Source organism: Emydura macquarii, unplaced genomic scaffold (genome assembly GCF_026122565.2).
Source record: "Emydura macquarii macquarii isolate MOO-44397 ecotype Brisbane River unplaced genomic scaffold, CSIRO-AGI_Emac_v2 contig_1229, whole genome shotgun sequence".
NCBI classification, from domain to species: domain Eukaryota; kingdom Metazoa; phylum Chordata; order Testudines; family Chelidae; genus Emydura; species Emydura macquarii.
The window spans coordinates 211,153-234,903 of record NW_027131366.1 but is presented as its reverse complement, the minus strand read 5'-3'; the positions used below and the strand labels follow the sequence as shown (position 1 = coordinate 234,903).

Here is a 23,751-nt window from a genome sequence, read left to right as displayed (position 1 = left end):
ACCTCTTAACCTAGCCACGGGAGGCTTTATGTTCATGCAAGCTGAGTTTTGATTTGATCACACCAATATAAGAAACTGCTTCATTAAAGTGTAGGAGTAACAAATAAAGAGCACCACCACAGACGGGCAGTACACGCACCATTCTCAGTCAGACCTCAGTATTTTTAGGGCTTGCAAATACTAGCTTTTTGTGAGTGCATATGCCCTTACAAGACGTAGATTAATAAAAAAATGTAAACGTTTCCTTGATTGTGAGTGGAGAGCTGCATCTGGCTAATGGTAACACCCATACTTCTGAATATAGACAGGCCTGCTGGGATAATTGAAAGTCCCTTTTTCTAACAAAACCACTATCATTAAACATTATTAAATGTTTGGTTTTTATACTGCACAAACCACATTTTAGGAACAGGATGAAAGCTGCTTTTAAAAAAAAATTTTTTTTTTCACTTTACAAATATCAGGTCTTTAGTTCCCTTTCTTCTTTTTTTGCTGGGGAACTGATGGGGATTGTGATTTGCGCTGGGCCAATAACTTTTGGTTTTTGTTTTGTTTTTTGGTATAACAGTTCCAAAAAGTAGCAATAAAAATTGATTTGGGTCACACCAAAATGAAAAGCTTTCAAAATTTCTGAGGAACCAAAAAGTTTAAAACAAAACAAAACAAAAAAATCCTATTTTGGGTTAAAATTCTGTTTGACCTAACCTGAAATGTTTTGAGTTTGAACACTTTAATGTATATTTTAAAAAAAAAAAAATTTAAAAAACAATATTTCATGTTCTATTTAAATGTCCACTACAAATTTAGACTTTTGGAAAAAGTCACTACACTACACTACCAATTCAGCAAAACCAACTTGAATTCATGGAATGTTTCAGCGGCCTAAACCTGTCAAAAACTTGCTCTGCTCTAATTATGACAGCCCAAGAGACTGAAGGCTGAATAACTTAGTGGGGAAGGGATCTGTTATTCATACCCATTTAACTCAAACTCTCCACAAACAGGAGAAAAATGGTCTGTGTGAACGATTCAGCACCCTTACCTGTTTCAACAAAAGGCTCAAAGCTCTCAGTCTGGCAAACATTGGGACAAGTCTTTTATATTCCTACTATTTTGATATTGAATAAGCAAGTTTTTGGTTTAAATGCAGAGATCTTCATTTGCCTTTAAAAGCATGAAAGTAGAACTTATCAATATTAATTTTTTCTAATGCAGCAGAAGCAAACAGCTCTGTGTGGTTCACTTACTGCTTTTAGTAGGGTCAAGAATTTTGTGGCAGGAACATATGCAGCATTGTGAATAGCTTTTGATTAACTGCTCTGGCAGTTCAGATTGCTAGGGGGTGCTCATGCTTTTTAAAAACATACCCAATTGAGACTGTTTTCTAGTGGATATGGAACTGGACTGGGCCTTAGAACTGGGGGCTGATCCTGGCTCTGCCACTAGTATGCTGGGTAAAATTTGGCAAGTCAGTGTGTCTCAATGTCCTCATCTGTAAAAGGGGTACAATGAACTTTCCTCTGAGAGGTAGGTGGTATTACAATATGAGATCTGATTTTTTTTTAAAATGGAATTTCAAAATGTATTGATGCGGGGGGAGGACTGTTTCCAATCTGATCTGTATGGTCTTTCAAACTAGGAGTAATAGGATGACATAAAAACACATGGAAACATAGAAAGGAAAAAACTGCTAATAGGAGAGCTCATAATTAGGGACAGTCTCCCCCTGGCCTCGGATGGAAGTCTCATCAATTGAGCTAGTCTGGAAACGATGTTGTATGGATCAACCTTGCACTTGCTGGAGGATGGCCTGAATGGCGCTGTGTTATCTTCCATTCTAATTTCTGTGACTAGACTTCAAAGGATACTCCCTACTATAGTCTGATTGTCTTTACGTATAGCCAAGGACTCAAAATAGCTCATGTGGCTTTTGCCTGCAGGCTGTCATGTTGTCTCTTCATTGACAGTTGCAAGAACAACCCCCCCATGTGCATGTTCCATATGATGCGTGAACAGGTGTCTGAAAAAAGCTGTTCAAATCTTAGAGATCCAAATTGTCTCTGTAAAGGCACTTCTTTATGGTCAGGCTTAAGTCCATCCAGCTGGAACGTGCTCTTCCTCCACAGATAGCTCCTTACATGTGTTAGCATCTCCATTTCTTTCCCTTATTAGTTAATCACACTGCCACGATTAACATGGATAACCAAACTGAATACTTTTCCAACAGACTTCAATATTCAGCCAAAAGGTTTAAGACTGGTTTATGCTTTAAAGCTATAACCGTCACATGGGAAAACCAAGATTCTCGCCTTGCCTTCACTAGAAAGTTGTACTACTTTATCTTTAGCAGTATAGTTATACCGGTCTAAAGATGTTTACAGCTGTATAGCTTTATTCCCATAAAGGAAGTGGGGTAAACTATACTGGTATAACTACATGCCCAGTAGGGTTTGTTCTGGTATAACACAGTGTTAGACTCACCGCTAACCATCGTAGTTATACTGGTACCAAAATAGAGCATAAGCCACACCGAAAAATCAAACTGGCTATACTGTGCTTTCTATGGGTTTTCCCCTTCATTCTTTATTGAAATCAGGATCTGCATCTGCTGCTTTATTCCTCACTCGGTGGCATTAGCCTGTTTGTAGCATCTCAGTTGCCCTGGAAACTACAACTTCAGATATGGCATGAGCTGTGGGAGCCGATGAAGGTAACCAAGGACTAAGTCTCTGTTCACATTTCTGTGGCATAGTCAGTGGCTCCAGGAGTCATGGATTCTGAGACTTCCTCTTTCTCCCACCCCCAATGATTCACTTCCTGAACAGGGACTGGCTTTTGGACTTATTTTGAGACAGTGATGTTCATAAACAGGAATCCTAGAAATTTATTTGCCATGGAAAAACTTGGAATTTGCATTTTTACAGAGAATCTTTAGTTTTTACATTTTGTGAAAACACATAATGGAACTGCAATAATCTGATCCTGACCCAGGTTGGGTAATAACAAATGTGAATAAGGAGAACAGGTGGGGTCTGAGTGGTCAGTTTAAATATTGTAACTATATCACTAAAACATGTTCAGTTGATAGCTATATATATTGCAGCTAGGGAAACTAAAGTTCAGCATTTTATTTTAATCATGGAAAAATGTGGATTTTTCTGTTTTGTTGAATTGTTTTTTAATCACTGAAAATTAGGATCCCTGCTCAAAGCACCTCCAGTGACAAAGGGCTGGAATGTGAGGTCACACACCATACAAAAACTGATGTTAAAGAGCATATGCCTTGGGAATAAGGGGGGTCTACAGACAGTGAAACAAATAGAATTATTCCCTAACCAAACCCCTGGTGGGGGGGGGGGGGGGGTGTCCCCCATCCTGCCGTCAGGGATAGCTGCTGCTCTGCAAAGAGCTAAGGTTAGAAGTGGTGTTGGCTCACCCAGTGTCTGACACACACCATGTTTCTCTCTCTCTCTCTCTCTCTCTCTCTCTCATTCACTCTTCAAAATTGGCAGAGGAGGCAACGTTTCCTTCTTCCCTTCCCCCCCCCCCATAAACTAACTAGGGCTTCCCCACAGTGCTGAGTTATAATTTGTTGCCAGAATTGTTTACCTCAGGTTTTCTGAGAGGAACAATGTGTGTACATCTAGCACGAGGATCTGCCCTCGATTCTTACTGCTGGAATTCCTTTAAGTACAGCCTGTCTGCTGTAAAGTCCCTGGAGGGAGGCACAGAAGCTGCAGCTCTCTTCCTTTTAGCGCGATGAGGATGTGATCAGAATGATGCTGATAAGACAAGGGTGCAAACAGCAATCTGGTTTTCTCTTCAGCATTTCAATTGCTCTCTCCCCCTTGTACCTCCTTCTCATTTGTAGATGCTAGAAATAGTGAGTTTTTGACGATGCATCTCTTCAACTAACTTGGACCCTCCAGGGTTCTCACCCATTCTCCTTTTACTCCAAAGGACATGAGACAATATGACCATCCCACGGCTGAAGCAATCTATATTGCTCATGCAGGATTAAACTGTCTTTTTGGTTTTGTCCTGGGTAGTATTAGATGAAATCCTGCAGGTGAGTGAATGGGTTGTAAAAGGAGAAGAGCTTGTACATTTCAGCAAGCATGGCGTTGGCGGAATAAACGTGTTAATAGGGGCATACTGGGACACTGCTGAAAGGGCAGAGCCAAAATTGCCTGGGCAACCTTAATTGTGCATTTCCTGGTTGTCAGAAGCTTGAGTTTTGCTCAACTCGGTATTCTGCAAGGGGGAGAACTACCACCAAGCAATCTTAACTCAGCATTAATGTTAGCTGCCCTTGAATTTTGTAATTTAATTGAAGTTCACTTTCTGATGTGGGATCTTAAAACATTAACAATTTCCACTAGTGTGCTTAATGTTTTTAAAAAGCAGTTTGTTTTACTGATACATGCACCGGATTACAGTCTGTATTAAAATTCTCACAAGGCTGGTTCTAGTGCACACTCCATTCCACATTCCAAATCTGTTACACATTATACAGAACACATCAATAGGGACTAGTGAAATTACACCCAGGGCAGAGAATGGAGAAATTAAATCTCCACAGAGAAGAGGGGAATCTGGGATTTATTCTGTTAACTGGAATTGCTGGCTTACTGGCAACATGACTATATTTTCCTCCAATCTCCCTGCACTGGCATTTGTAAAGGCCGAATTTCACAGTAGGTCTCTTTTAGCAAAGGTAGAGATCTGCAACCAGAATCCTCCTTGCGGTCTCACCCTGCTCTTTTAAAATGTAAAGGTCCAAATACACTCAAGTCAGTGGAGTTACACCTGGGATGAATTTAGCCCAATAACTTTGTTTATAAGGCAGGTAAACACTGGTTCAAGCTTCTTACAAAACTGATCTTTCATTGGAACACTAAAAGGAAAATGTTAGTAAGAATCCATCAAAAAGAATGGACATTCAAGCCAAATTAACTAGCTACAGTTCTCACGTTACCAATGTCATTTAGCTCAATTTTCAGCAGTGTGCTAGTACAACCAACAATAGGTAAGAGCTGTTTAGCTAGAATTTCCATTCACTTGATACTAGGTATTTTGTTCTCCTGTGTCACTGTATAAGCAGTCACAGATGAATGTAATCCACTTCTAAGGAAAAACTAGCCCCTTTCTTCTCCCACATCCATGGTCCTACCCATAAGTTATCTAATTCATCTGTAATTAATTTTTTTCTTCTTCCTGTTCTTTGCTTGTTGTTTTGATACAGTGCTCAGAGCAGATTCTGAGTTGCTCACCAGTGAATGAGGGAGTAGTAGCTTTCCAGACTGTGTTGGATATTTGGTCTTCATAAGGACTTTAAATACTGGCTGTGATAGCAAATGTTTCAGCTGTTTTTTCATTCCCTTCAGCATCTTTTGCTTCTGACTCTCTTCTTGCTCATTAGATCGTCCTCCTTGGGAGACAAACCAAAGATTTACATCACAGAATAAGGGCTTTTATCATGACAGTTAAAACTATCTCTTGTACTTCTAAATATAGCAGTCAAAGATCCAAATCATCTTTCTCCCTTAGGGCTCTTAACATAGCTACTCCACTCTCATGCTGCTGTCCAGGGATTTCTGTTTGGGGACTATCTCACCACCTCGCCATTTTGGGTGCCAGTGAGCAAATGAAATTTGAGGAGAGAAGACTGACTTCTGGATTTTCTACTCCCAATCAGTATTCTGGTTAAGTTTCAATGGACTGCCCAACCCTGAACAGAATAAGGAATGGGAGGCAGGATGGTCCCACTGGTTAAGGTGCTAGCCTAGGACTTGAGGTCCTTCTCTGCCACAAACTTCCTGTTTGACCTTAGGCAAGTCACTTGATTTCCATGTACAAAATGAGGACGATAGCGCTTCCCAACCTCAGAGGGATTGGGCGGGAGGGGGGCAAAAATTCTGAGGCACTCAAATTCTATAGTAATGGGGGCCCATGCACCTAAGGACCTTAGATAGAGGATACAGTGAGCAGCCTAAACTTGAAAGAATCAGTGAAGTAAAATTTAGCGGACAGGACTTTCCATTTAAACTGCAGGGAAGTCATCAAGTCTACAGAGAACAAATGGCAATTCATTTTAGTAGAGGTATCAAGGTTTTAATTTATCTAGTGCAAGCTCTGGATGAAAAATCAGTGAATGTTCACACTGAAAATGCTTGGTTTTCAAGATTCACGCTGATTTCAAAATACTTAACTGGAAAGTCATGAGCTACTTAAAGTAGATGTGGCATTTTGAAACTTATTTCAAGCTTCAATGTTTTCAGATTGTCAAAAGAGTAGGGCACTAATGATTGAAGACATCCAGAATGGGCTGGATACAGGGCTGCTTAATGATCACTCTCACAATGGTATGGAATAGTCAAGTCTATCCACCCTTTAGAGGAGGGGGAAAACCCTCAATTTAAATGAATCTGAACATGCTACAAAGTTAAGGAATCTAGCTATGTAGTTCAGCCCGAGATATTCTGTCAGGAGTCCTCTGACAGTGCCTCATAGTGATGGGGGAGAAGTCAATCAACACCACATGAGGATTTTTAAATTAAATCCAACAATAGACACATCCATTTAAGGTTTCAATTTTAAGGTGTTTTTGTTTTTAATGATAAAAGCAGCACTGACTTGTGTGGATATAGCTAGACCAGGTAGGAAAATGAATTTTTTCCTGCAGAGATTTCGACTAAAACCATGAAGCTGTCTGTGTTGGGGTTTTCTGATAAAGTGGAAGCTTTCCACAGAAAACAGACACTTTCCATGACATCTTTTTCAGTGGAAACCCTATTTTCTATTAAAAACCTAACCAAACACAAAACAGTTGACAAATCTGTCAACTAAGCTTAGTTATAGCAAAATAACTACACTTCTTAGTAGTTTGACTAAGCATTCTGCCTTTGGCCCAGCTCACTTCATCCACAAGACATGCAGATGCTTGTGTGTGCTCGTTTACAACACACAGGGAGAGTTGTCTGCTGCATGATTACAGAAGGGAGCAGGAAATAGATTCTATAGTTAGAGGGGGGTGGAGGGTCACAGAAGCCATCAGACTGTCATAGAACAGATGAAACTCTTGCATAACCTGCTTGGACAGCATGTTGATTAGGCTAGGAGGAGCCCCTGAGTTCTTATTCCACACCATGTCAGTAATGTGTCAGAAGTGTCACATTTCTACCTCAGCTTCTCCATCTATGAAATAGTCATTAGCCCAATCAAGGCACTTTACAGAGGGGCTGTGAGGATTAGTGTTAATACAGTGCTAAGTGGTGTCAACCCACACTCTCCCTGCCACCTCCCTCAAGGTTGAGATCTTTCTTCTTGTATAGTTGGACCTGTGCTAAACACAAAGTTGCACCAGGGGCAGGAGAGGTGAGCCAAGCATAGCTGCAAACAGTTCTACTTGCCTATAAGGACATCATCATCAAGATCAATTTCAAGAGCCTCCGCAGCTTGTTGGAACCAAGCGTTGTGCTGTTTTGCCTGACTGTTGTAATATTCAACCTTCTCAATCCGCCTTGCTAAATTCACCCGTTCCTGCAACAAAAGCACAAGAGCACGTCAAGCAGCAAGCAATGTGGGATGGCTGTAGAATCTGCACTCCATAGTATGCCCTGGAACACAGTTAGGGTGCTCGTCTGCCAAAGGCAAGGACAAAAACAAGCAGAGAAATACATGAAATAGGCTTTATCTCTAACAAGTGATTTACTGTCACACAGACAAGGTTTGTACAACGTTTAGCTGAGACTCCTAGGCACTATGGTAACAAATAATAATCAACTCTCAAGTAACACAAATGAACGCTAACTCTTACTCTATCTTAAGAAGTTCTGGGGCCATGAACATATGGACACTCTAGAGAAGTTAAGAACAAATCAAAAGTCCATTTGCCATTAATTCCTATAGCTGGTATTACATAGTACAATTAACTTAAACTCAAAATAGATGGAAATTCAGCATAGTTATTGAATAAAATTTTACAGAACAAGACACCCCACCTTGCAGACAACAGTGATTGCACAAAAGACTGTATTCAAGACACCCTGACTGAACTACTTCAACTGAAATGCATAGCAAGATGCTACAGTATCACAGCATCAAATAGCACAGCTGCACGATCAGTGGCCAGGACACTTATGAAATCAGAGAGGCAAAATTAAGCTTGAAGTCATTAACTGCAATCACCCATTTGTCCTCAGCTCATTAAAGGAACCTTTAAATAGGTTTATCATTTCCATATAACTTCTTGAGTCCTCTACTTGTCCCTCCACCATTAGTGGTTTGTCAGGATCCTATTATATATTCCTTTCAGGTCACTGCTGTGCTGAGAGGTTTAGGATTGTTTACAAAGTTCAGAGAGTACCTAGCTTTTTTTTTTTTTAAATCTTTAGATCCCAATGCTTTTTCAAAGGAGGTCAGTTTCATTATCCCCATTTTACTGATGGGGAAACTGAGGCATAGGGCAGTAAGGGACATGCCCAAGGTCATCCAGCAGGCCAGTAACCAATCTGAGAATTGAACCTGGTCTCCAGTTCAGTGTCCTATCCACTAGGCTATTATGACACCCCTGTAGATAAGATAAATTCAAGGGAAGCCATCCCAAGTCAGAGGTGGATGATACCACTGGGACAGCTAATGAGAACCAACACTAGCAGTCTCAGCTTGAATAGCTTTATCTGTCACCAGGGTCATAGGCACTATAGGTCCTTGTCTAGGACCCTGGCTTGTGGAATCAAGTGGCTGTGGAAAAATCTCAGTTTCATCAGAAAAATAAGTAAATTTATATCCATTGTGGTTGCAAAGAAAAACTTGAAAGCATGAACCAAGCACAACAAATAAAGGGGCATCTGCCTGAGTCTGCTGACAGCCTGAAAAATAACGGTGAGAGGTCTGAACAGTTCCATGCACCTCTGTTTGGTGTTAACGCTGAGACTCACTTCTCTGAGGGGCCCTGGCCAACACCATTCCACCAGAGGAACGTGTGTGTGTGGCAGGAGGGAAAGAGTGCAAAGGGTCCAGCCCACTCCACCATGCAGATAAACCCTGGCCAATCCTGCTTCCACCCCTACCCCTCCAGGGAAGGAAGGACCCTTGCTGATGTTCTTAAGTGAAAGAGGTCCCCACAGCCCCCTCATTTTGTGGTTGGTTTTAGGCATGTGTATTGTCTTTATCTGGCTCTTTGTAACTCAGTAGGTTAGTGCCAAATCATCTCCATCACAGGGCAAAAAAACTGACAACCACCTAGCTGTGCTAATTTCTTGTTAGAGGTGCCCTAGCCTTAAAGGGTTTTAGTTCTCCAATAATCCAGTTCAGATGCTAACATTTAATATGGGGTGAGCAAATCTCCCAAACACAGCCATCCTGCAGGCCTCCACTTCCAGGATTTTAAACAAGCATTTAAACACCCATTTTGCTAACCAGCATCAAAGGCTTTCACCTCATAACATAAAACCCCACATTTACCAACCGCTTTAATTAATATTAAGCAGCAAGCTACAGAGGAGATCAATTTTTCTTTCAAGAAAAGGGCACAATAGATGAGGCCATGATTGCTTGAAATATAGCACACGCTATACTGGGACTTGTGAATAAAAATATTCTACATAAGGAAAGAGGAGGAAAAGTGGAGGAGATAGATGGTGGATCTACCTACCTACCCACCCAGCAGTCTGTAGGTTACAGTTTATGAAGTACTATATAAGCACTAAGTGTTATGCTGGAAAGAAAAGCAGAAGCAAACTCATTTCAGAAGCCACACTAAGAAAAACTCAAGACAAGAGTGGCTTTGCTTCACTAGTAACCTGAGTCAGCTTTTGAGAGAAGGACATTTCCTGGACATTTTTTTAAGGAGAAAATAAAGCCTGTAGAAACAATTCTGCTTTCTCCTTCCTCTCTTAAAAAGACTGCATCTGTTCTGATGTCAATGCCAGGTAGCCTGGCAATGTATGGTAGTTTCTCGATCTCCCATGAGAGCAGTACTAAAGTAGCCGTTGGACTGCCCGTATGTCTGTCTATAGCCCATTCAGTGCATATGCCAGTCCAGATACCAGGATAAGAGGGGCATTAACTGAAAACTTGCTGCTTTTTCTTCCCTTCCCCCCCATTCTTTTGGGCTGTACCATGTCCAGCCCATCCATTGCCAGCCAGCTGTCACTCCAGTGTGAAATACAAGGATTATTCTTGTGCTATCACAGCTACTGGAGAATTCTGCTGGAGTATGAAGCCATCCATCCTTAGGGATAGGTGGTGTGGAAAAAGACTTTTTTTTTTTTAAATTGTTTTGCAAAACTTTGCCATTATGTAGGCTTGGTCTACACTTACCCAGCAATTTGACGGGAGTTACGCAAGCTATGCAGAGTAGCTTGTGTAACTCCCGTCGACTGCTGTGCTTCTCTTCTGCATGCCACCTTCACTGCACTGCGTTGATGGGAACCATGTTCCCATCGACGCAACACTACGCCACTTGAGAGGGTGGATTAACAGCGTCAACTTCTGGATCGAGTGAGTGGGTCTTCACTGACCGCTCAATCGATCCAGATAAGTCGATCTGACGGCGGCAACTTTGCTGTCGTCAGTGTAGATGTACCCGTATTATTTCACTCCTCAAGATACTGAATAATGAGAAGTTCTGTGTAACAAACAATTGCTCAAAAATGGCTTTAGCAGGATTCAGTAGTTGAGACATTTGCCAGCCTGGTCTATACTGGGATATCACAGCAGAGGATGACCTCAGCTATGGAAAGGCTGGATGTTGTGGGACCTTAAAGGGATAGATGTGGTCTACCAGATTGACCACAGTCCTGGGATACAGGAAACCCAAATTCCATTCCATATTCTGCTACTAACTCACTGTGGGATTTTGAATAAATCACTTGGTGTCTGTTTCCCCATCCATAAAAGAGGGATAATGCTACTTGCTAACCTTTGTAAAGCATTTTAGGATCTATATATGAGAAATTATACAAAGAATTATTAAACAAGGGACATTTAAAAAAACAGACTGTGTTGAATGCCTTCCTTAGTAGAACTAATCGGGGCATTCAGCACATTGCTATTGAAGATGCAAGTTGACTTTGTTTTCAACTCACCTTTTGAAGCTCAGACATTCGGAAATCTTAATGAAATGTGAAGGGTGTTTCATTAAACATGATACTCAAGCAATCACTTGTGTTGCAAAAGTATTTTTACCTTAATAACAAACATGCATTTTGTTTCAACTGGGAAAATGGAAGCTCTTCATTCTTCTCCAATGTCTTATAAATCTTCCTAAAATTTATCATATCATCCGGGCCAATCAACAGCAAGCTAAGGCCTTCGTTGGCAGCTCGGGCTGTTCTGCCGCTTCTGTGCACATAAATCTCAGAAGTGCGTGGAACCTGCAAAAATTCTATAGTTAAAGAGCTCCCATAAATCAAAGCAGTGTATATGAAAGATAAGGAAATGCTGGCAATGCTTGGACCAAGAGGTGACAAGCAGATGTCTGCTAAATTGCTTTCATAACATGAACTTCTTTGCTGATAACAGAGAGGAAGTGATTAAGGCACGGGGTGGAATTCTGGGGACACATTCTAGTCCCAGCTCTGCCACTGACTGCTTGCACGATTACTGCTGAGTCACTCCCACTCCCTGAGCCTCCATTTCTCTATGCATAAAGCAAGGAAAATAGATACCCAACTTCAGGCAGGTTATGAGGTGAGTCCTCGAGAGTGGGACCCTGAGGCCTAAATTCAGAGTGTAGATGGCAAGCCATAGCCATACAGGTAACACACAACTGTCTGTAAAGTGCACCCAGCCACTAGTGATAGTCACTCTAGAAATGGGTATAATTTATCTTTGTAAAGCACTTTGAGATCCTTAGATGCAAAGGGCTATAGAAGCATTAAATGCTTGAGGCTTAATTTCTATACTTCTTAACTAGGGACTGAGAACCTAGTTTATATTGTAGTCAGGTTTTGGATCAATGATACCTTGATTCAAAAGTAAACAATAGAAGCATCAAAAGATTTTTATAACCTGGTAATGGATGACATGCTGCACGTTAGGAATATCCAGACCACGAGCTGCAACATCTGTTGTCAAAAGTACACAGCTGAAATAGAGAAAGTGGGGATACAGGCTATTCATTAAACATAAAGCTGCAATGTAAACCAGATGCCAATGAATATGCAGTGTGTGACCGACCCAGAATTTTGCCAAAATAATTTAAAGAACACACTCGTTTTATAACATCTGCTCGGAATATGAAATCTATTTGGAAGTCAAGAATTGACACCTAAACATTTGATTTAGGGCAATCCTGAAATGTGAAATATTGAAAGGAAAAGAAATAATGTAATTGTTACTGACTGTGGGCTAGATCCTGCTCCCAATGAGGTCAATGGTAAAGCTGTCATTAACTTCAATCCTAGCAAGATCATGCCTTATTGTTTTTTTTTCTCTCCCCATTTCACAGAAGTCAGTGTGAAAAGACCTGTTTTATCATATAATCCAACTTTCTGGCAGTGCAAGTTTGCTCCCTCTAAAAATCGTTTGGCAGCACTTTGTTCAGTCTAGGTTTAAATGTCTCAATCTGATTTTTCTACTAATACCTATTTTGAAAAAGTACATGATATGGCCATGACACCTTTTTTGCTGGTTGTGAACATTGCAATGCAAGTTGCAAAGCTGTTCCCATTCTAGACATCTGTGTTCAAACACGCAGACTTTTCTGAACATAATTTTTTCTGGACTGAAACTTTTTATTCTGAATTACATTAGAGGAAATTGCATGTAGCCAGTCCTGAACTATGGGGGGGAATACAATATTTTGTACTCTGATCCCTATATGTTTTCATGCAAATAGATGCATGAAATAGATCAAACAGATGCATTTTTAAGCAAGCTATTTTGTATGTAAATAATCCATAAGGGCTAGGGCCTCGGTAAGGTTAGGTGAGATTTTTTTTTTAAAACACTGCAAGCAGTTGAAAAATCACTTACATGCATTCTCAGTAGGAACCTGCTAAGATTTTAACAGCTCTGTTTTATGACCATGCATTGCATAGCTTATAGTTATAGGGCTCAATACAAGGTTAGCTGAGTGAAATTCCTTGGCCAGTGTTATACAGATCAAACCAGATGATCTAACGGTCCCTTCTGTCTTTAACTATCTATGAAACTTCTCTGCTTGGCCTATCACAGACAAAGGCTGCCAACAGGATGTTCTGCAGAAGGGATGTTCTATCAAAAGTATCAGTGAAAATGCACGCACAAGAATGTGACTTTTGTGCTAGTAGAAGGTGCTCAGTTTCAAACCCTGGAGACACAAGCCATCAACTTGTGCACAGAACAAGTCAGCTTGGGTAAGCAATGGGAGTTTCCCCACACAACTCTTGCCTCAACACTTACTCAATGTCTTCATGTGTGCTAGTCTTTAGCTTCTCTGCCACAGTCTCTCAACCACAGTGCCAATGAATTCCAGCTATGCAGGCTTTTTGTTATGGACCCTTATTCACTATGAGATGAACTGAGACCAACAACTCCTATCACAAAGGCAACTGAACAGCCAGCAGCCGGTAACAATTTTCAGTCATTACCAGCCTGAATTAGATTTGAACCAGTGACCTAGAAGTCCTCAAGAACTGTGTCTTATAGCCAATTCCTTGAACTATTAGTCATCTCCCCACACGCTCCTCCCGTAGTCAATCATTTTTCCTTTTCAGACAGTTTTCCCACAACAGAACAAACAACTTACTTCTCTCGCTCAGCAAACCTTTCCAGATTTTTTAACCTTTGCTTCTGGTGCATGTTTGCATGCAGAGGCAGGGGGTTACAATCTAGGATTGTGAGGAGCGCACTAAGGCGTTTTATGCAGTCTATACTGTTTGCAAAGACCATGGTTCTTCCCGGGTACTGAAGCAGAAAATAATAGAGGTAATAGTCTTTCTCATCTGTATCACAGTGGATCCTGGTTTCAGTCAGAGTCTCTACTGTGGCCTCTTTTCTTGTTAAGTCTATCACTTTTGGTTTTCCCCTTATCCCCACTTTTTCCATTAGCATTTCCAGTTTGGTCTTTTGGTCTATTTTTTTAGCATATTTCTTTTGTAAAACTCTTGTGGGAGCCTGATGGACTAAAGTCAGCGTGGCAGAGAACACAAAAGTCTGACGGTGAGGATTGTACTGTGACTCATTTAACATTTCCAACAAGAGAGAGAGTTCTAAGAAATGTCCTCTTTCAACCATTCGGTCCGCTTCATCGATCACAAGGCACCTATGGGACAAAAGATGGATACAGTATAGAAGCACAGTGGTGACTTTAGATAAATAGGTTCTTTTGAAATGTATCAGATTTCTTTATTGCTAAACACAGGAGTCTGGAATATAAGTGATCATTTACAATATTGATATATTGCAAAATTACAATGAATCACACAAGATATGCTATGTCAGGTACCTTTCGAAAGGTTATAATTCACTAAGATTGGGGGTGGGAGTGACTTTTATGAGTTCTAAATATGTACGATATACTGGTATTTCAAACTTGTGCGGTGTTTCTGGGTGACACCCCCAGACTGGATTGCAACAGCATTAAGCGTGGTTAATGGCCCATCAAGGGAACACAAATGTACAAATGAATCCAGTGAAAGAACCCAAGGGCTACATCTTATGAGTCACCAGGATGTGTAGGAACATGCCTACGGACAGGGGACACTGAGGCTTTTCCATGGCATGTGTGGTGTGGCTGTGTTTGGGACAAAAAAAGTACAAGCCTCATAGCAGAAACTATAAAAAATACAGCTACACCATTTCTATCTTGTCTTCATTCCTGCTTCCTACCTCTGGATCAACACATCTACAACTGAAGCAGTGAAACAAAGGACAAAGACCCGTCTGGGTACTGGATATACACCAGAGGAACTGTATAAGCCTGCAGACTCCACAATTCTGCTGAGAATCTGATATATATGGACTTTAAAGTCATTTGTCTGTATCTGATTGCTCTGATCATTTAACATCTCTCATTTTTTCTTTAATAATAAACCTTTAGTTTCAGTTGAAGGATTGGCTGGCAGCATGGTATTTGCCTGATAAGTTTGGATCTTACCCAAATGTGGCTGACCCTTGGGGGATCAGAACATTTTGGTAAAGGGAAGAGAGTTCAAATAACTTCTCTTTACTGGACCCAGTTGCTGATAGGGAGCCAGAGACTGAAATGCAGTAAATGAGGCTGTGTATTTCTTATTGTAGCTTCTTGATAACCACTGTGGGAGATCAGAAGCATTGTTTGTGACTGGTCGGGGAATCTAACTTCAGTATTACCCACCAGTTCTGGGAGAATCTACTCTCCTTTTGCAGCCTGCCCTGACCTTGGAATTTTCAGGAGCTACCCTAGGTACAGACAGGTCACAGAAGGTTCCCCATGTAAAACACACAAGAGGTTAGGCATGCATGGGTATTACATCAGCCATCTCTGTTCCTCTCTGAAAGATCAAGGTTCAAAGACAACAATTAGCTTTTTGGTAATGCAGTTGACATCCCCTATTCTCAATGTAATGAATATGAACTTTAATGAGATCTTCTAGCGAAGACATAAGTGCTTCTGCTCAGTCAAAATTAATCAGTAAGTAAATAAGCATGTTCAGTGATACTGGATAGGTGTTCCCAAAAATATTAATTCTGAGTAAGTTAGACTAAAAGCCACCTTTACCTGAGCTGCCGAAGACTTGAGAGATGTGGGTGTTTCTCTTTAATTAGCTCCCATAGACGACCTGGGGTTGCGATTACAATTTCCGGCTTCTGATTCAATACTCGTTCCTGTTTCTGAGCAGCCATTCCACCGACTAGAATTGCAGTTGTAATGCCTAGAACACACAAGGTCACATGGTGTAAAGACCATGAAGGTTAGTTTACTTTAGTTACTTCCCAGTGAAAAATATTCTCCACGCTTTAGGAAGAAAAATGGACATATTCCATACTATTCTGCAGCTTTGAGAAATCATTTAAAAAGTCTTTATCTAAACTAAGTTCATTTGGCCAGGTACTGTCTCCTCCTTTTTTCTGTACAGCGTTAAGCATATGGTCAGCATTATAGTGAAATGCTAGTTATAGAAAGAGGCCAAAAGTAAAATGATACGCTTGCATTGCACTTGCCTTCAAACAGCAGGAATAATTATTTACATATTAGATAGTTAATGCATGTTTTCTTCAGGTTTTGAATGCCCACATGGGAAGGCAACCCACCACACTTCTTCAGGGTCTAAGCTTTGATGTTCTTCCACTCAGAATTAGATATGTTAATGTGCCTAATGGGGAAGTAGTACCTTACACTGTCGGGAGGTCTACACAAAAAATGAATGAGATTGAGGAAGGTGTGTCTTGCACCTGGATTATGAACTGCCCATTTTAGAGGCACAGCCAACCAGTGGAAGCTGTTGTCAGCTAAGTGGCCAGACTAAGTTTGCATGTAAAGATTTGCTCAAAATCAGTTTAGGGCAACAGAGAAGAACACTGGGAGGGATTTTTCTTCCTGCCTCTAAATGCTGCTGCAGCAGCACATGGTGGCTGGTAAAAAGCCCCACAGTCTGCTCTGAATATATCACAACAGTCCCTCACTTTGGCACAAAGCTGCATTAGCTCTTAACAGAACTTTACTTCTACAAATCGATGTTTTAAGGTGTTTTAAGATGTTAAAATTAGCCTTCCTTTCAGCTACACAGCAAGAGGCATAGAGGCCAAAGGAATATGTTTTAAAGAAACACTCCATGCTGCATGTATTTCTGAAGAATAGCAGCATTACTATAATGAATACATAATTATTGTCTGGAAGGAGAGGTAATTTTTACTACTTGATTCTTCCTGTCTTACCTCAAATGCATTCGCATAACAGGTGTATGGGCACCCAATATGTAAAGGAGATGAGGTTTATAATGTGCGTTAGGCAATTAAATTATTAGGCTCAAAACAAGGGTAACTGGGTGAAAATCTACAGCATCTGTAATACAGGAGTCAAACTAGAAGCTCTAATGGTTCCTCCAGGTCTCAAAAATCAATGTAATTTCCATGTTGATATATTTAACCCATATCATCAAAGTGGCACTTGGGTATCTGCGACCTTGTGACTACTATTTTCTATTTCTAAGCCAACAATGATAGTAAACGTTTGTAGGTGGAAGTTATAGTGCACAGCTTTAGACAACACATTAATGGTAACTTTGCACTTCTACAGTGCTTCCCATCCAAGGATCTCAAAGCACATTTCAAACATTCATGCATTAAGCTTCCTAATACCCCTTCCAAGATAAATGGAAGTATCTCCATTTTATGAAGAGGAAACTAAGGCACACAGTCAGTAGCAAACGCACAAACAGACCCCAGCTCTCTCGACGCCGTCTTTCTTACCTGTAAATTTGGCCACAGCATCAATATGATGTTTTACTTGTACAGCTAGTTCCCTTGTGGGAGTCAGGACCAGCCCTAAAAGAGGCCGGTTTTTATCCAGGTCAGCAGCATGTTTGTTGGCATCAAAATCAAATTCTACATTTTCCAGCACTTTCACGCAACCTAATGTACAAGATTCATCTACATCTTCATCACCCCCACTATCTTCATTCTGTTTAGGGTTTGTTCCATTATCATTTTCCCATCCTGTCTTGTTTTCATCATCACATAGAGGCTCTTCAGAGGCATTGTCACTTCTGCTTTTTGATTCTTGCCACTGTAGCACAGAGTGGATCATTGGAATTGCAAATGCGAGTGTTTTCCCACTTCCTAAAAACACCAAACAATAACAAAGAAACACAAGCATTACAACTGTTTGTTTGCAGCCAACTGCAGTTACTAAAGCAAATAAAAAATTACTCTTATTTATTTCTATGGTATCACATTCTTGATTCTCTGAAACTAGAAACCAAAGCCCAGCACCTTGCTTTAAAGTCCTATAATAATGACCTCAAGTACATACTTTGAGTGGAACAGGTATTTTTCCAAGCCCCAGATGGGCAGGCAGAATGTACATTTGCTAGGAAAGTAATTTTACAAAGTTGCAATAGCAGCCAAGGTCTTTTTAAAGAACCATATATCCTAAAGGAGAATACCATGCCCTAATTGACAGCTCTGATCAATGTTCTCCAAATAAAGGAATACCAAAAGAGGCCAAGGACATACTGAAAGCTATTTGAAGGATTCACTTCTATTTTTTCCATTACATGATTCTGCTTATTATCTGAGGAGCTCAGTGTAACAATTATTTCACAATTTGTAATAAAAAGACCAATCAGTTGACTTAACACAGAGCATGAACTAAGGGGGAAAAGATGGAAAAATGCTCCAATAAATATAATTTCAGGAGTCCACTGTAGATTTATGTAGGGCCTAGGGCAGTAAACTTAATGCAGGGGTCCCCAAACTTTCAGTTGCCAGGGCAACATCACTAAGTCTTGCTCTTATGGTGGGCCAGGGTGGCTCGTTCTGGCCAGGGGGCTAGGCCCGTGTCACATGGGAGAGGGGCGGGGGGAAGAGGTGGAGCTGAGAGGGGGGAGTGGCTGCTGTGCGGGGCTGCTTGGGACCGGGAACAGCTCCTGGCAAGGGCGTTGGGCCCGTGTCACGTGGGAGAGGGGCAGGGCTGGGAAGGGGGAATGAAGACTTGTTGGCACACCACTTGTGAAAGGTTGCCGACCCCTGCCTTATGTTATGAAGGGCCGCACATAATTGTAATACCATGGGACTCAGCGGGCCGTTCAAAATGTGTTGGTGGGCCAGATGCGGCTCACAGGCTTTAGTTTGGGGGTCCCTGCCTTAATGATATGTAATGGTCATCTAGGGGTTGCTTTGGCCAATAAACAAACTCTTTGGGGAACAAGAGGTTAAACAAACCTGTTCACCTAGACTCAATTAATATAAATTATCTAGTCAATGCCTTGTTTACCCCTTTCCCTTCCCTGCTGTGTGTGACCAGTCTCTCTCTCACACACCTTTTTGTGATTCATCTCCCCTTCTTCATTGTTCTCTCTGCACTGTCTGCTAGTAGAAAAGTAAAATTTAGTTAGCTCTGTCAATTTCGCTTTTCTCCTAAGGAAATATCCTAGGGACTAGTGAGTTACTATCGTATTCCTGTTGTTGGTTACTAATGGTGAGTGGTACTCTAGAGTTCTCATCCTAATTTCTAGGGCAACATTAACCCATATCACAGAATACTCCAGTTTGGCACAATTCAACACAATTGTCAGTCTCTTTTTTTCAGAGAAACCCAGAATTGGAAAAGCAGGGACATTTCTGGCATTGACTTAAGTGGACAGGCAGAGCTATCTGCAGAAGACAGCTTTACATTATCACTAGTTCAAATCAGCACTATTTTATTTCATAAACACTAGATTCTTTCACAAATTAAAGCACCCTGTGACCTTTAGAATAGTGGGCCAACAGGCAGACAAATGAACCTCAGGATTCAACAGATCCTAGGCCTCAATTTAATGGGAGTTCTTTTAAATAATTTAAAAATGACCAAATATAATTTGATTCCTTCGACAAAAAATAAATAAATAAATAATATTTCCTCTACAAAACTACTTTACTCTTCAAGAATTTTACTTTTTAGCAATAAGCGATGCTAAGAAATGCTGTTCTGGTTTCACTGTAAAAATGTCTACAACCAGGAAAAACGGGTCACTTGAGTTCCCCAGAACTCCTCCTTGTGGATACACTTGGCTATCCAATCCCTACTAGTTCCCTTTATGATGCTGCTAGTAAGGTAAACAGATCAGTGTCTCATTAGTCCCTTTCTTCCCTCAGGCCCAACCTTAGCATATTGGATGCTTCAGAGCAAATTCCTATGCCATGCACAATATGCCAGACCCATTAGAATATGCACCAATATACACAGGTCAACACTGGAATGGGATACCAGACTGGAAGTACTATTGGCTGGTCTGCTGTGGCAAAGACACTGTTTCAGGGACACATTCTGCCCACATTTACACTTGTGCAACCCCAATGGTTTCAATGGGATTGTATGGGTGTGTAATGAGAGCTTACTCTTTAAAAGTAATTCAAAATAAGACTTGTTGATAAGTGTGGATGGGGAAGAAGTAAGTGGAGCATTTAAAGCTTTACACATTGTACGTGTGAACATTATAGGACGTGTAAAGATACGATTTTGTCACGGAGGTCACGGATTCTGTGACTTTAACTGACCTCCATCACATCTTTGGCTTCAGCCCATGCCTGTCCCCACTGCAGGAGCATGGGCTGGCAGTCAGTCCCCAGTTCAGATAGTTAGTCCACCCTCACTTCCCTCAGGTATTTTTAATAAAAGTCACAGATAGGATCTATCTGTCTTATTTGCGGCATCTTATTGCCTGTGACTTGTATGTGACATTTACTAAAAATACCCATGATAAAATCTTAACCTTAAGTATGTGACACACATGCACTACGTTTCTTCTTTACTATGAATAGTTATGATGAGGAAAACACATCCAAACTGGTTCATTGGATGTGCTGAAGCTTATCTGCTCTTCTCACTATTACTGCAATTATGACAATACACTATTTTTGAAAGGGAGAATTTAGTGTGCTAACGGCATGGATTTTTACCTGTTTCTGCAGCACCAAGAACATCCATGTTATCTCTGATGGCAGAAGGCAGAGTTAACGCTTGAATGGGAGTTGGAGCACTAAATCCTAGATAGCTCAAGGCCTGCAGAACTGGCATAGGAACAAAGAGGTCTTTCCACGCGCACACATCAGCTTTTTGGTGAGATGAGGCAGAGAGAGCGTCTGTCGTCCAATTTTTAACCTTTTTAGAAGACTTTTCTGGTAGGGGAGCTTTCTGAAGTTGAGATGTTTTCTTTTTCACTTTCTTTTTTTTCTTTTTCTTTAAATTCTTTTCTGTGATTATGGTGTCTCCTGATTCACATTCATCTTTGTCATAACCAATCAACTTGATGGTGTCTTTAGGCTTGTCCTCTTGATCAATTACCATTTCATCTTGCTCCACTTTAAGATGATTATTTTTACTTGCTCTGGTTCCCAGCTCTTTGTCTTTCTTTCTCTTTTTTTTCTGGACAGTAGAATCTTCCTCCTCTTCAGAAACACTATCAGATTTTCTCTTCTTTCCTATTTCTTTTCCAACTTTGGAGGAATTCACCAATTTATAATCTGTAAGCTCCTCAAAACACACTAAATCTCCAAGCTGCTCATCAGCAAACAGATTTGGGTCGATTTCTATGGGTTTCCATTTTCCTACTACTTTGATACCCTTTTGTTTCAATTTAAAGGAAGTCTTAATCTTATTTCCTTTTTTTGTCTTCATTATTACCTAAAAAAATTGGGAAATAAACCATTGTAAACCAGCAGAACAAAACAGTGACATTCAAGTTAAACATACCCATAAACACTGGAGTGCATTTGTGTAAATCTGATAGCCTACAACTGTTACATCTAAACACAGTTTGTCTCTGGATTCTAGCCTATTCGCCTTATCCACTGACTTTCATGGTGCTGGACAGGGCCCTCTATCTTGTTTCTGTACTCTTAAAAACACTTGTAATGCTAACCTCATGCATGCCATTTGACAAATGAATTTTAATTACCCTAAACTGCATTTGAAATAACATGTTTAAAAGAGAGACAGAAGCTGTATCGAAGCCCTTATGCCAGACTGTCAAACCAGCTTCTGTTGTGCTTTTATTCATCTGACTTTTTAGAATTTAATGTTGAAAACTCTACTGAAGGTCACACAAGATGGAAAGTAGGCTGCAGCCTGATATTGGGGGTTCCTCTACTGCTGTCTTCTTTTTTTTTAAACCAGAATGCTGTTCATTTGTGACAGGTTCATGTATGACCAAGTTAACTATTTGAATTTATGTCCCCTTGAGATAAAGTGATTTATCTCACTAAAACAACATAATGGGCATGACACTGTGCTCAACATTAGAGAATCCTGTACCCCTCACTTTGGCAGCTGCAGAAGATAATGAATGAAGCAAAATCTGTGCATGGAGGGTGAGGGGCAGGATTCAGGAAGATTGGGGAGGAGGGGCGCGGGGAGGGGAAGAGAAGAGGCACATAATACAAGGAACTCATGCAAGGTGGGAAGTGAGCACCACCTACATACCATGGAGTGGGTTCCTCTGAGGCACTCCCTTTCTGCTAGCAAGATGGGATGGAGGTATTTGGAGTGCAAGGCTTGTGGATCTACACTTATGGAAATGGGAGCTGCATAATTCTCCAAACCTCACAAATTACCCTGTCCACATTCCATTTACTCATACGGTAAGCTGGGTCCAGGATTTTGCCTCTAAATGCCAGAACTCGGCTCTTACATTCTGCCTGTTAAGTTTGTGCGCGCATGCACACCCCCTTCCAACTCCCCAATAAGCACTTACGTAAGCAGTTTCCCCTTGTGAATGTGCTTAAGTTTTATTGCTAGTTTTGGAAGTTTGACCCTAAACATCTTGTCCTGGAGGGCAACTACTGTACCATTAATTCTATTTTTACAAAGTGTGTACAAGTTAAATGCTAAGTGCAACTATACTGTACGTGGGTTAGATCACTGAGGTAATGAAGAAGGACTTTGGAATGTGAGAAGTCACTGGGTAATGCTTTTGTTTAGGGGATAGAACTGGCATAAAGATTTGTGAAGCTGGCAGATGGAAGGAAGCACCGGGAAGTATTGGAGACAGCAGCCCTACGATTCCCCTGTATAAAGGTGTTCACACGATGGGGCTGTACCCTTTTAACCGTATCAACTCCTAAACCGATATACAGCCCTTCTAAAACCAAGCCAGGACTGCTCGCTGCTAACACGTGCCCGCCCCAGGCACCGCTTCCACTCGCTGATCTGCAGCCGGGGAGGAGAAGTCGCTTCTCAGGGGCGCTGGAGGCCGATCACAAGCAGCTCCGCGCCCAGTGACCCGGCGAAGCGAGCGATGGGTCCGACTCCTCCCCGCTCTGCCATGGGGGCTGAGCCCACGGGACCGGACCGGACCGGACCCAGACCAGACTGAGCTGGCCGAGAAGGGGAAGGCCGGCAGCTCCCCCAGAGCCGCGCGAGCGGCGGCGCCAGCTGTAGTGCGAACAGACTTCTCGCGCCGCAGGCAGTCAGGGAGGCGGGGGCCCGGCCTGGGCAGCCGCGGGGACCCCTGGCGCAGGCCAGCCGGGAGGAGAGGCGGGCTGCCCTCTCCAACCTTCCCACTCGGGAGTCGGGCCCCGCCGTCCTCCGCCCCGCTCTCCCCGCCAGGCCTGACACCCTCACGCCCGGCTCGCTCCTGGGCCTGCCCTCTTCTCCCAGCCAGCCCCCGGACCGCCGAAGGAACCGCCGCCGCCGTCCGTCACACCCTGAGTTCGCTCCAGCGACGCACACCACCGCACGGCGTAGCCCTTACCGGTGGCAGCTGCTCGGCGCCGCGTGGCCAGGCCTGCCCTGCCCGGGCCGAGGGGGCGAGGCGAGGCTAGTCTATCACGTGGCGGCCGGGCGCGGCCATGGCAGCCGTGACATCACTGCCCAGCGCCCGCCCCGGCAGCTTTCAATTCAAACAAGGGAAACTTTATTAGCAGCCTCGACGAGTCTGGGCTCAGCGGCTGCCGCGCTGCAGGTCGGGGGAGCTCAGCTGGGCTGGGCCTGTGCGCAGGCTCGTCGTGGGGGTGTGGTGTGGTGTGGTGTGTGTTTGGCCCAGGCCTAGGCGAGGAGGGGAGCTGGGCCAGGGGAGAGACAAGATGGGTGAGGTGATACCTTTACTGGACCAGTTGCTGTCAGTGGCAGATACAGGC

The 23,751-nt window shown here is 42.1% G+C and overlaps 1 protein-coding gene across 1 annotated transcript; it reads right to left on the bottom strand.

Moving 5' to 3' along the window:
- Nucleotides 1-1,678: 1,678 nt before the first annotated feature.
- Nucleotides 1,679-23,473, bottom strand: DDX24 (DEAD-box helicase 24). Its single transcript, XM_067547035.1, is given in 11 exon segments — nt 1,679-5,209; nt 5,211-5,431; nt 7,413-7,542; nt 11,194-11,231; nt 11,234-11,381; nt 12,019-12,094; nt 13,739-14,254; nt 15,692-15,845; nt 17,383-17,751; nt 20,575-21,298; nt 23,367-23,473. Coding segments are annotated over 10 exon segments (2,475 nt in total). The 5' UTR covers nt 21,293-21,298; nt 23,367-23,473; the 3' UTR covers nt 1,679-5,104.
- Between the last annotated feature and the right edge of the window lie 278 nt (nt 23,474-23,751).